The sequence below is a fragment of the Chiloscyllium punctatum genome, chromosome 9 (genome assembly GCF_047496795.1).
Source record: "Chiloscyllium punctatum isolate Juve2018m chromosome 9, sChiPun1.3, whole genome shotgun sequence".
NCBI lineage: Eukaryota > Metazoa > Chordata > Chondrichthyes > Orectolobiformes > Hemiscylliidae > Chiloscyllium > Chiloscyllium punctatum.
Window position 1 is genome coordinate 32806284 of NC_092747.1, and position 13298 is coordinate 32819581.

General features: G+C 37.6%; 1 protein-coding gene across 1 annotated transcript; it reads left to right on the forward strand.

Moving 5' to 3' along the window:
* The first annotated feature begins 2510 nt into the window (after nucleotides 1-2510).
* Nucleotides 2511-2858, forward strand: LOC140480994 (serine-rich and transmembrane domain-containing protein 1). The gene is given in 1 exon segment (XM_072576604.1): nucleotides 2511-2858. A coding segment is annotated over 1 exon segment (348 nt).
* The last annotated feature ends 10440 nt before the right edge of the window (nucleotides 2859-13298 follow it).

Below are 13298 nucleotides of genomic sequence, written 5' to 3' on the forward strand. Positions count from 1 at the left end.
GCTGCCTGGTGTAAAATCTATTCAGAGATTGGTAATTAACTGTTAATTAGCATTAATAGGTAATGCTTCTATCTCTGAGTCCACTTGCCAAATCAATCAGCACTTTTCTGTCATGCAATATAAATATTAATTTTCTCCTTGAATTCGTATTCTTGTTAATTATCCTGATGAGTGCAGGATTAAAAGCTTTAGCAAAGTGTCATTTTTCAGCAATACTTAAAATTCTGTACTACCAAGAACTACACACACACATACACACATATATATATATATATATATATTTATATAAAATATATAAAATCTGGGATGATGTTTACAGCAGTAATTGTTTTGAATGATGCACTAATTCACAATCATTCAACAAAGCATAAGATTTACAAGGCTTCTTGCAATATGAAAAATAGGACAAGAAACAGAGCTTTATGTCAATATATTGTTTTCTAAATGAAGTTCTCAATAATGGAAATCAACAATGCACCCTGTGGAAGAGCAGAGATATCTTGATAGCAAATTCTCAATTTCCACATGTAACTGCAGGTGCCAGAATGCTCTTAGTTTCACCATCAATACAACTGCAACTTCCTGGCCAACGTATAACTCATGCCAATGGATGATTTTAATACATGTACTTATATTTTTGTTGCTACACACAATTTCTGCAGTGATATTTAGAAAACTGAGACCATCAGCATCTGAGAATGGTAGAAGACTCATCAGACCAAAATGGAAATACTCCATATCTGGGTGAAGTCTATTAATAAAAATGTTTTGATTTGCTGAGTAATGATGTTAATAGCCTTTTGAGGGTTTTCAAAGTGTCTTGGATGCTATATGTTTAAACTGCAATTTAAAGTACAGAGGAACTTCGATTATCTGGCATTCGATTATCTGAATTTTGGATTATCCGAACAAGGTCGCCAGGCCTGATGCTTGGCTAAACTGTGTTATCCATCATTCGATTATCCGGCATTCAATTATCCGAATGAAATTCTCCCTGCCCATGTCCTTCAGATAATCGAGGTTCATCAATTTTGGTTGATGAGTCTTCTACCATTCTCAGATGTTGATGGTCTCAGTTTTGTAAATATCACAGCAGAAAACCACATAAAGCAACAAATAGAGATTGTAGTTATCTTTTACATTTAGTGTTGCTTCAAAGAGCTAATGCTAAATTGTAATCTTAATTGAAAGAAATATCATATAATTGTAAAGATAATATTTGAGGTAGCTTTCAACAAACAAGACAGAAGAGGTTCATGAAGAAAGTTTCAGAGTAAATCTAAGATGGATGAAGGCTCTATCATCATTGGTGCAATGTGAATAGGTGCTGTTCAAAGAAAAAGTCAGATTAACAAAGGATACCAGACTTCACCCAGATATGGAGTATTTCCATTTTCTCTCCATCTTTGTTTATACCTTTAAAATCTAACATCTCACAAAATAAAATCAATCCATTTTAATAAGTTGTTTATTTTCTGAAATACATATTACAGATACATACCTACCACAGTTTTAGACTGTTCAGGTTGCTGAACAATTCGCAGAGCAGCCTCAAAAGGTGGAATGGTTTACTCCTGTTCTTATATTTTTAGATTATCCCATATTGAGGGATACAAAAGAACAGATTTGCACATTGTTCCACTTTGTTTTACAAACCAGATATCTTATTAAAACTTTAATTTTGTTGTTACAAGCTTGTTTACTTTTTAATTTGGAACATAATTCTGTTTAAATACATGACTGATTAGGTTTGATGTGCCAGAGATCTTTCACATTTTCATTCTGTATTGCCTCATGAATTTTTCTTGAGCAGGATTTATGGCAATAGTGTGTAACACACGTTAATTAACTTGGAAAAGTCCTTGACAATGTTGCTAATCACAGGAAGGAATGCTTTCGTATATTGCGCAGGTTACTACAGTTAAGCCTGGAGTCATTTACAAAATGTCAGTATGTTCCAAAGGATCAGAAGAGCTGGCAATCACAGTTCAATGGAAAGCCACCACTTCCAGTGTCATTTTGAAGCTACTTCAGTCACATCTTTCCAATAGTGAGAGAGGCTTCTATATCTGTAATGTTCCATCATCACACTAAGCTGCATCTTCCTGAAAACAGGAGCCACATACAGTTTTAAATAAAACAATTACTAAGAGCTAAAGTAATTAAAAAGATGAATCCTTTGTCTTATTGTTTTACTATTAGCTAGTAATTGGTTATATTTTCGGAGCAGCACTCCATGAATGTTTAAGTGTTTAATTTACTTCAAAACTGTTTCTTGTGTTAATTACCAAGTTTAATGTGGCTTTATGTAAAGTTTTTCTTTTCTCAGTGCTACTGGACTCTAAGGTCATTTTATTCTGTCACTAGACTAGGCTTCTTCTGTGGCTCTGTTTACAAATGTCAGTGCATTAATTACTGAGTGGAATTGTGGAAAAAGAATTCACAGCCACCTTCTAGATCTTCTGCAGGAAATCCGAAAACTACTCTACCTTTAATCGTAAATATTTGAAATGGCTACAGCTGAGAAAGCAACTGATTCACTCACTGGACACTCTAGAAATCAAACAATAGATGAATCCTACCCAACACCCATCAATTATGTCACGGATTCATCATCTACCATCCACTTATCTAATATCTTTGTTTAACTGTCGATTTTCCTAAGCTTGCTAGCCTTTTTGGATTTTATTGATTTTTTGATTTTATTTCTGTTAATTACATTTCAGAAGCTTAAGAATGTTGTTGGTTCTATTTCCTCCTGTCCTAAATGCACAAGCAACACAGGGAGTTCTAGCACCAATCTGGAAGTATATAGCCTTTCATTAAGGCCATCTCATTTCTCAGCTTTCGCAAGCTAAGTAAGAACAATAAAGAGAAATATTAATTCCAAAGTTCAAAATTAAAAAAAAGCTACCCAAAATTACTCTGTTCTGTGCAATTTTAAAAATTATTCTGACTTAGAAATAATGTGGAACATAGACAAAAATGAATTTATCAGTCAAATAGTCCTGATTAGATTCTCTACAGTGTGGAAACCGGCCCTTCAGCCCAACAAGTTTACACCGACCCGCTGAAGAGTAACCCACCCAGTCCCGTTTCCCTCTGACTAATGCACCTAACACTACGGGCAATTTAGCATGGCCACTTCGCCTGACCTGCACATCTTTGGACTGTGGGAGGAAACCCACGCAGACACAGGGAGAATGTGCAAACTCCACACAGACCATTGCCCAAGGCTGGAATCGAACCTGGGACCCTGGTGCTGTGAGGCAGCAGTGCTAACCACTGTGCCACCCGATGTTTATAATTGCTTAAAAAATTGTACTTTTCGGAATATATTTTAATCTTAAAACATTGTCAGGTTAGAAACAAATCTGATAGTATTCCTAGAATAATGTAGTCTAGCACAAATGTGTACTTCAAAATATTGCTTCTTTGTGTTTATGTTGAGTTAAAGAGTGATTTTCTGGTTTAGTCAGGAAGAAAATTTAATTCACTCCACAGTGGATTTGTCCCTTTTGTAAAAGTGGAATAAGTGGGGAATATTTTTCACATTGTGTCAAGCACAAACAAAATCAGTGCATGTGGCATTACTTTCCTGTATGAGTTAAACCATTGAATTGTGTATAATACAATGCTGTGTTGTAAACTGCAAGGAACATAGAAACAGAAGCAGGCCATTCAGTCCCCCGAACCTGTTCTAACATTCAATGAGTTGATTGGTGATCTGTGGCCTACCTTCATTTATGGACCTTTGACCCATATCCTTGAATTCCTTTATTTAATAAATAAAATCTATCTCAGATTTAAAACTGATCCAGCATCCTGTATCAGTTTGGAAGAGATTCCAAACATCTACAATCATTTGTGTGCAGGAATATTTCCTAATTCTCAGACTATGACCCCTAATTCTAGAATCTCCAACCAGTAGAAATAATTTATCTTTATCTACCCTGTCTTTTCCTGTTAATATTTTAAATACTTCAATCACATCACCCAATAATGTTTTAAATTCTGGAGAAAGCAGGCCAAATTTGTATAATCTCTTCTCATAACCCCTAAAGTCAAGGTAGCAAGGGGAGTGGAAGCTGATTCAATAATAATTTTGAATAAACAATGGACAGGGGAAAAAATGGCAGCTGTAGGGAACGGGCTGACAAATAGGACTAATTGGATGATTATTTCAACGAGCATGGTGAGCAGATTGGCCTCTCCTTGAACTGTATCATTCAATTATTTTATTAAAATGGCACAGTAATCTCCTTTTATACGATTTGTACTGGAACATTTGAGAATTTGCTACTATATATTTTTGCACACTTAACTACAATGAATATTGTTAGAATTATAAACCGCCTCATATTGTAGTAACTTGCTGTAATTACACTGAAACAAAAAAACACAAAGTACAAGCAATAGATTGCATACATCTTATGCAGAAGTTGATTTCATCTGGAGACTGGCAAAACTATTCTTAAAGTAATGTATGTTAATCAAATAACAACTCCGATAAAAGCAATAGTCATTTATGATCAGTAGATTGTAAAATTATGGCAAGACTTCAGGAATTATGTTGGGTAATATTACTCTTATTAACACTGCTAAATCTGTGTAGAATCTCTCTATTTCCATTTATTTCTTCAGTTTCAATCTTATAATATTTCTTGACAAATCTTATTATAATCTAATGTCCAATTACCTTAAATACTGGCCTTGCATTGATGCAGTTTATGATTTGACTTTTATTTTCTTGGGAATATATGACCTCATTATTCCTTCTGCCGTGATACACCACCTCAGACTTAGGAATATTTACATTAATTTACCATTGACATGGCTATTCTGTGTGTTTACATTTCACATTTTGTCACAACTTTATCAATATTTTAAATTGTACTTGTGACTCCTAAGTCTAAATAATTTATACAACTGACAAAAAGCAGTGGTCCCAAGATAGATCACTGTAGCATATCACTTCCTACTTTCTATCAATGTGAGTAACTATCTTTAACATGAAATCTATATTTTCTGTTTTGTCGTCAACTTGCTGCCCATTTGCATTTATCGATTTTGTCCTCAGTCCACTGTGTGATGCCCTATCAAATGCCTTAGGAAAATCCAAGTATAATATATCTACTACATTACCTGTGTCTAGTCTTTGTTACTTCTTCGAAGTATTTTTTATAGATATTTTTATTGAAAATTTAACATATTTTTACAAGTTTACAAAATAAAAAAACCCCAAGTATAAACATTGATATACAATTAAATCTTAAATAAATAATAACCAAAATTTATCAAAAGAAAAATACCGAGGGAAGAAAAAACAAAACAAAACTCAACTAACTACTAATCTAACCTACAACTAACCAGAGTGTATAATTAAGTCTCTTACATTATTCAAATAAGAGAGAAAAAAAACGATGAATAACACAGAAATTGGGTAGTGAGATACATGCTCGAAATGTATTAACATCAAGTGTAACAAAACCCGTATTCGTGCGGGATTCCACTCCCAAGGGGCCCCAGACCAGCCAGGTTCGCCATCTCAATTAAATAAAAGCCCTTGTTAGGATGGCTGAAATATCTGCATTTATATAATTCAAGAAGGGCTGTCATATTTTATGGAATAATGCGGTCTTTTGGTGCACCATATTTGTAAGGAAGTCAAGGGGAATACATTCCATAATTAATCTGTGCCAATTTGAAAGTCCAGGGGGGCCCTCAGCCACCCAGTTTACCAAAATATTTTTCCTTGCACAGAAAAAGAGAATAGAAAATAATCTCTTCCCGTGCATATCCAGGGAGGGTAAGTTCGAAAAGCCCAACAGGAGAGATACAGGGTCCATTCTAATTTCCGTTCCTAAGATTTCTGTCAGAGCACTTGCTACTTTAGTCCAATATCTACGGATCTTATGACAGGTCCATAAGCAGGTCCACAAGAGTGCCCACCTCTCTTTTACATTTGGGACACATTAGAGATGCTCCTGCTTTAAATTTTGCCAATCGATCCGGTGCTATCTGGGCCCCATGAAGTATCTTCAGCTGAATAGCCCTAGTTCTGTTGCAGATAGTAATTCTTCTGGCATTTTCCTAAATATCATTCCACGTTTCTATATAGATTTCTAATCCCAAATCCTGATCCCACATTTTAAGCAGATTGTCCATATCTCCCGATACCTCACCATGTAATAAATGATAAATAGTACTGACGGAAGATACCCCCATTGGCCATAGCACTCTACGTTCTCTATCTGATTTATAAAGACTATCTAATAACGTAGTCTTCTTCTGTATGTAATCTCGAATTTGGAAGTATCGAAAGATGTCTCCATTAGGTAATCCAAATTTCTGAGACAGCTGTTCAAAAGACATCAGGACCCCTTCTTTAAATAGGTCCCCTAAACATGAGATACCCTTGGATCTCCAGAGTTTGAAAGTGGCATCTGTAAACCCCGGTTGAAATCCCCATGCTCACTATCGGAGCATAGGGAGATGTTTTATGTGAGTTGCCCTCATTTTGCCGCATGATATTCCAAACTTTAATTGTGTTTACTATTATAGGGTTTTTACAGTGGTCCGTAATGATGTTCTTCTTGGCTGAAAATAAAAGGTTAATAAGTGGGCATTTTACTTGAGAAGCCTCTATGTCCAGCCAGACTGATTGCGGGTCAGACAAGACCCAATCAGCTATGTAACTTAATAGGGAACTTAACTGATATTTCCTAAAATCTGGGAAATCCAATCCTCCCCTTGCCTGTGGAAGCTGTAGCTTCTTCAGCTGAATGAGGGGCCGTCTATGATTCCAGATAAAGGAACCCAACCAGCCATATAATTTACGTAGTGCCAGCCTCGGCAGCATCACCGGAAGCATTCTCATATGGTATAGGAGACGGGGCAGGACATTTATTCCTGATGAAGGGCTTTTGCCCGAAACGTCAATTTCGCTGCTCGTTGGATGCTGCCTGAACTGCTGTGCTCTTCCAGCACCACTAATCCAGTATTTGGTTTTCAGCATCTGCAGTCATTTTAATGAGTGCTATTCTACCCAGCCAGGAAATTGGAAGGTCTCCCCATTGCTGGAGGTCCTGCCTTATCCTTTCCAGTAAATGCACAAAGTTAGCCTTGTATAACTGACCAAATACGAGGGTAATAAAAATGCCTAAATGTAAGAAACCCTCCAGGTACCACCGACAGGGAAAGTGGGATCCATCCAATAAGTGGGATATACTAGCAAGTCCACCCATTGGCATAGCCTCCGATTTTGAGAAATTAATTTTGTAGCCTGAAAATACACTAAATGTATTAATAACTTGGATTAAGTGAGGCACGGACATCAAAGGATTACTGAGAAATAGAAGAACATCATCTGCATAAAGGGTAATTTTATGTTTACCTATACCAATCCTTGGGGCCATTATATTAGGGTCAGCCGTATAGCTTTGCTAGTGGTTCAATTATTAGCGTAAATAGCAATGGCAAAAGAGGACATCCCTGATGGCAGCCCCTATCCACACTGAAGCTATCCGAGCCTAATCCATTGGTAATCACAACTGCCTTGGGATTACTATATAATGTTGAGACCCATTTGGTAAACATCTTTCCAATGCCAAACCTTTCCGATGTGTAAAACAAATATGACCATTCAACCCTGTTGAAAGCCTTTTCCACATCTAATGAGATTACTACTCCTGGTATCTTTCCCTGATGGCAGGCTTGAATCACATTCAAAACCCTTCTGACATTATTGGATGATCTACGGCCCTTAATAAACCCCGTCCGATCCTCCTTTATAATATGTGGCAATACCCTTTCTAGCCTCAATGCTAATGTTTTAGAGAGGATTTAAAAATCTACATTTAGCAAGGATATTGGTCTGTATGATGCGCAATCTTCTGGGTTCTTTCCTTTTTTTAAGGATAAGAGAGATATTCACCTCTTCCAGTGAAGGCGGGAGACAGCCCTGACTGTATGAATAGTTATACATGTCCATAAGTGGACCAGCCAATATTCCTGTAAATTCTTTATAGAATTCAGCTTGAAAGCCATCTGGGCCAGGTGCCTTACCACTCTGAAGTTGCCTGATTGCGTCAAGTATTTCTTGGATTGTTAGGGGAACATTCAAGACCACGACCAATAGGTCTGGAAAGGTCAGATTTTTTTAAAAAATGATTGAATTCTCCTAATCCTGTCTTCACAATCCTGCAATTTATATAAATCAGAATAAAATTTTCTAAAGATCACGTTAATCCTTTTATGATCATGAGTCAAAATACCCGTACTTTCCTTGATAGATGTGATAGTTTGAGGGGCCTTCTTTTTCTTTGCAAGAAATGCTAAGTATCTACCAGGTTTATCGCCAAATTCACATAACCTTTGTTTTGCAAATAATATATCCCTCTTAGCCGTTTGGGTAAGCGTGGTGTTTAGAGCTGTCCTAAGGGCCGTAATCCTTTGCAATTTGATAATAGAAGGTCTGTCTGCGTATGCTGTTTCAGCCGCTTTTAAGCGAGCTACATACAGAGGCTGTTGTTCTCCCTTTAATTTTTTCTGGGTCGCTGAGTATGGGATGATCAAACCTCGCACGTAAGCTTTAATGGTCTCCCACATCATTGATGGGTTGCTAGCCGTACCTGAATTAATTTCTAAAAAAGTTTTAAATTCTTGAGAGAAGTACTTTACAAATTTACTATCTTTCATCAGGAAGGGGTCCATACGCCAATGCCAGGGGGATGTCTCATTGTTCCTTGCCTTGATTTCCATATATACAGCAGCGTGATCGGAAATAGGATGATATGGAATTTTTAAAAATCGAGGGGGCAAAAAATATATCGATTCTGGTATGGCATTTATGTGGATTGGAGTAAAAAGAAAAGTCTCTGCCCTGTGGATGAAGACATCTCCATACATCTACTAGTCCTAATTCTTTATTCAAATCCACCAATTGTCTAGATTGGGGAGATACTCCTGCAGTACTCTTGGGAATCCTATCTATTTCCGGATCCATAATACAATTAAAATCTCCCCCTATAATTGTATGACGAGCACCGAGAGCCATCAATTTTGAGAAGGCTTCCGTTATAAATTTAAAAGGATGTGCCATGGGGCAATACAAATTTAAAATCTCATATTCCTCTCCATTTATAAGGGCTTTAATCAGAATATATCGTCCAGATTTGTCTTTTATCTGATTTAGGATCTTAAAAGGGAAATTCTTCCGAATAAGAATAACAACTCCCCTGCTTTTTGAGCTAAAAGAAGAAAAAAAGGCCTGATCAAATCCATCCTGTCGTAATTTCAAGTGTTCTTTATCCAATAAGTGTGTCTCCTGTAGGAGAGCTATATCAACCCTTTCTTTCTTGAGGTTTGATAATATTTTCTTCCTTTTGACTGGTGAATTACTCCCCTTGACATTCCAGGTGCACCACTTAACCGACTGATCAACCATAATCGTCCGGGCAAATCTGAGACCCCTCGGGAGGGGAAACCCTATCCAGAACATCCCAAGCATAGAGCATATAAAATTCACAAAAATAAAGTCTCTCTAATACACTCACAACAGTATAATAAAAAACTATTTCTAAATTTAAAAAATATAAAACGTATTTAAATGGAGATTTTCCCCCTTGTTCTCGGGGGGTATCAGTTCCTTTCCAAAAGTCCATCATATTCTCTTCCAACCAGTGCCCCATTCTTGACCCAGGCGCTCCTCAATAGGATGAAGAAAATTCAAATATACTACAGAGCTACAGTTAACAGTGAACACCTGGATATATTTGGCAATATTAATACCATGTATAAACATATGTAACTATAAAATTACAGCCTCAACAAGTAATAATTAAATAGAATAATACAAAATAACAAGGGAAAACAACTCCGCTCCTAGAGACAAAGATAAAATAGGATAAGGTAACCACCTCACCCCTCCAACATTAACTATAACCCCCAGCCTATGTATGTATAGAATTAAAAAAAAGGGGAGAAAATCGTTAAGTAGAGAACAAATAAATAAATCCCTTTCCTCACCCCCCCAAGATAATATTAAACAGTAAGGTTAAAAAAAGGGATTAATATATTTTAAAAAAGGGGGGATGTAAACCAGAGTGGGGGAAAGCAAACCAACATCAATTAACTCTTACAATTTATCTAAGAGAGTCCAAAAATTCCTTGGCCTTTTCCGACGATCCGAAGTTATACATGGACCCTTCATGGTTAAAGCATAGTGTCGCTGGGTAGCACAAGGAATATTGAATATTTAAGTCCCTTAAACACTTCTTCACCTCATCAAATGCCTTCCTCTTTCGGACCAGAGTTGGGGAAAAGTCCTGGAATAACATGATCTTGTATCCTTTATAGATCATGTCTTGGGGATTTTTTCCAAGATTTCTGGAGGCTTCTAAGAGTATCTGCCTCTCCTTGTAGCTTTGCAGCTGGAACAGGACAGGGCGGGGACACTGGTTCGAGCAGGGCCTGCATATTGCAAGCCGGTAGGCCCTTTCCACCCTTACCTGGCCTGATCCAGCCTCCAGATTTAACAGCTGTGGAAGCCACTGTTCGAGGAACACTGTAAACTGGCCTTCCTCTTCCCGTTCGGGAAGGCCCAGCAAACGAATATTTTTTCGACAACCTCGATTTTTGATTGTGCTATAGTTTTGGAGGTCGTGACCTTTAGCTCTGCCCCTCCGACTTGGCGCTCGATTTCCTTGATGTTGCGGTCATGCTTTTGCAGTGCGACCGAGAGTGAGTCCCATCGGCTTCGGGATTCTTCAATGAAAGCGTCGATCTTCATAACAAGTTTGGAGATTATTTCCACAAGGCTTGCCACCGTAGGTAAGTCCCCTGGGGCAGCTGCAGACGCCTCTGCTGCAGTTGGAGAGGGTGGGGGAGGGGTTCCTGCTTGCTAAGAGCTGCGGGCTCCCTTCCCTTTAGTCATTTTTACCGGAGATTAAATTGTTTAAATTCAATACTAAACAACTAATTACATTAAGTAAAAACTATTTTAAATGATTTGGTGAGTATGGTGGTGACGGGTGACTCACTTTGCCTAAGTCTTGGGAGGAGCACTCTAGACTCAGACTTGCTGGGTTGCCGCCATCTTGGATCCCCCTTCGAAGTGTTTAACAAGGTCAGTCAGACCTGAGTTTTCTTTTTGTATTTCATATTTGTAAATTTTAATTGAACTGGGTCAATAGTATGTTAAAAGATAAAAACAAATGTCAGATCCCAACATATCATGAAGTTATGTGCACAATGGTATGCATATTCTAACAAAAGACCTGAACATTTTGGAAACAAATGGCTTTGTAACTGCAGAAACTAATGAAGGTTTACATCTCAGACACCTATAGCCTTCATCAAATGGGGAATGCAGTGCTTCAAAAAGCTTCATTGCCCTCTCCACTATTTGAAAGGAATTTTCAAGCTTCTTATGTCCCAGAACAATGCTGGGATTGCAGAGAGACAGAAAAGCTTCTCAAACCACACCATGTTAGGGTGAAAATGTTCAAGAAACTACAGACCAGCCAGTCAGCCTAGCTTCAGTAGTGGGGAAACTATGGGAAATAATTCCAAAGGAAGAATTAGTCTGCAATTGGCGATGCAGAGATTCATCAAGAACAGCCAGAACGGTTTTGTTACAGGAGATCAAGTCTGGAAGGATTGAGCTATAAGAAGGAGTTTATAGACTGGGACTATTTTCCTTGGAGCATTGGAGGCTATGGCATAATCTTGTAGAGATTTATAAAATCATAAGGTGAATAGCCAAGGTCTGTTCCCCAGGGTAGGGGTGTCCAAAACTAGAGGTTTAAGGTAAGAGGGAAAAAATTTAAAAAGGGACCTGAGGGACAACCTTTTTATACAAATGGTAGTCCGCATATGGAACGAGCTGCTAGAGGAATTTGTAGAGGCAGGTATAATTAAAACATCTAAAATACATTTGGAGAAATAAGTGGATAGAAAAGGTTTACAGGGATATAGGCCAAACACAGGCAAATCTGGTCAACCAGGTTTCCTAAACTGGACTGCAGTTGGATTGAAGGGCCTCTTTCTGTACTGTATGATTCTGTGACTCTTAGTTCAGTTTAGAAAACATAGGTAGAAGCAAAAAAACTTGACTGTTGCACAGTGTCATGTGACACAAAGACAGAGTAGCTACAAATTTTGTTTTAGGAAGAGAACCATCCAAAAGGTGTGTATCTGCCAAGTTTCTTCCTGAGAGAGAGGTAAATCATTCAGAAAAGAAAGGCCTGTAATCTTGACAGTACAGTTAGGCAATCTCCAAAGCAGTCAGGGTGTAAGAACGAGTTATCTAGAGGTTAATAAGCAAAAAGCTCCAGGAACAGAAAACTTTGAGATGTCAGTTAATAAAACATCTTACAAGGCTGTTGAATGCATAAATTTTAGGAACACATGATAAGGAGTAAGTGAGCCATTGTGAGCAGTGTGTTTAAAAGACTCATAAAGAGACATAAATTAAAGAAAATAGCATTGAGTGAATATAGATTTTTTTTGGAAAGAAACTAAGCAAAGCTATTCCTACTGAACAGGAACTTTAAAATGGAAACAGGGCAAACTTTCACTGAAGTTGATATTTTGGATTTAAATCTTTATTTCTGATTCGCAGTGAGACAGTTTCAACTAGTTCTTGTACAGTGTTATTTTTTTTTCCTTTACTGTCCAATAAACTCATATTTTTATTGAAAATACATTGGCAAATTCTTGACAAATCTGTTCAGTGACTGACCAGCAGCTGCCCCTCAGAATTGAGCATGGTGTCACTACGGATCAAGGAGTGCTGGTTGGAGTCATACTGGGCACATTGGAAAATGATGTAATAGTTGGTGGTTAGTCACCGCAGCTCCAGAAATCACTGCGAGAGATCTTCAGAGAAGTTTTTTTAAATTTCTAATTCTCATAAAATTTGTGTGCCATTGACTAGGCCAACACTTATTGTGCATCCCTAATTGCCCTTTAGAGGGTATTGGTATGTTGCCCTTTTGGACTGCTCCAATCCATCTCCAATACAGTTAAGTAGGGGATTTAGGATTTTGACCTGGCAATACCGAAAGAATGGCAATGTAATGTACTTCCATATCAGGATGGTGAGTGGCTTGGAAAGGAAACTTGCAGATGGTGGTAAGCCTCCCTGACAAAAATGTAACATCTTCCCCAACTCATGGGAACATTTAGCTTAGGCGACATGTTTACAAGAGGCATCCATGAAACTACCATTAATTTTTTTTCCCAATCTCCAAGTTCAAACAGAATGGGTGTTTGTAAGAATGCAAACATATAAC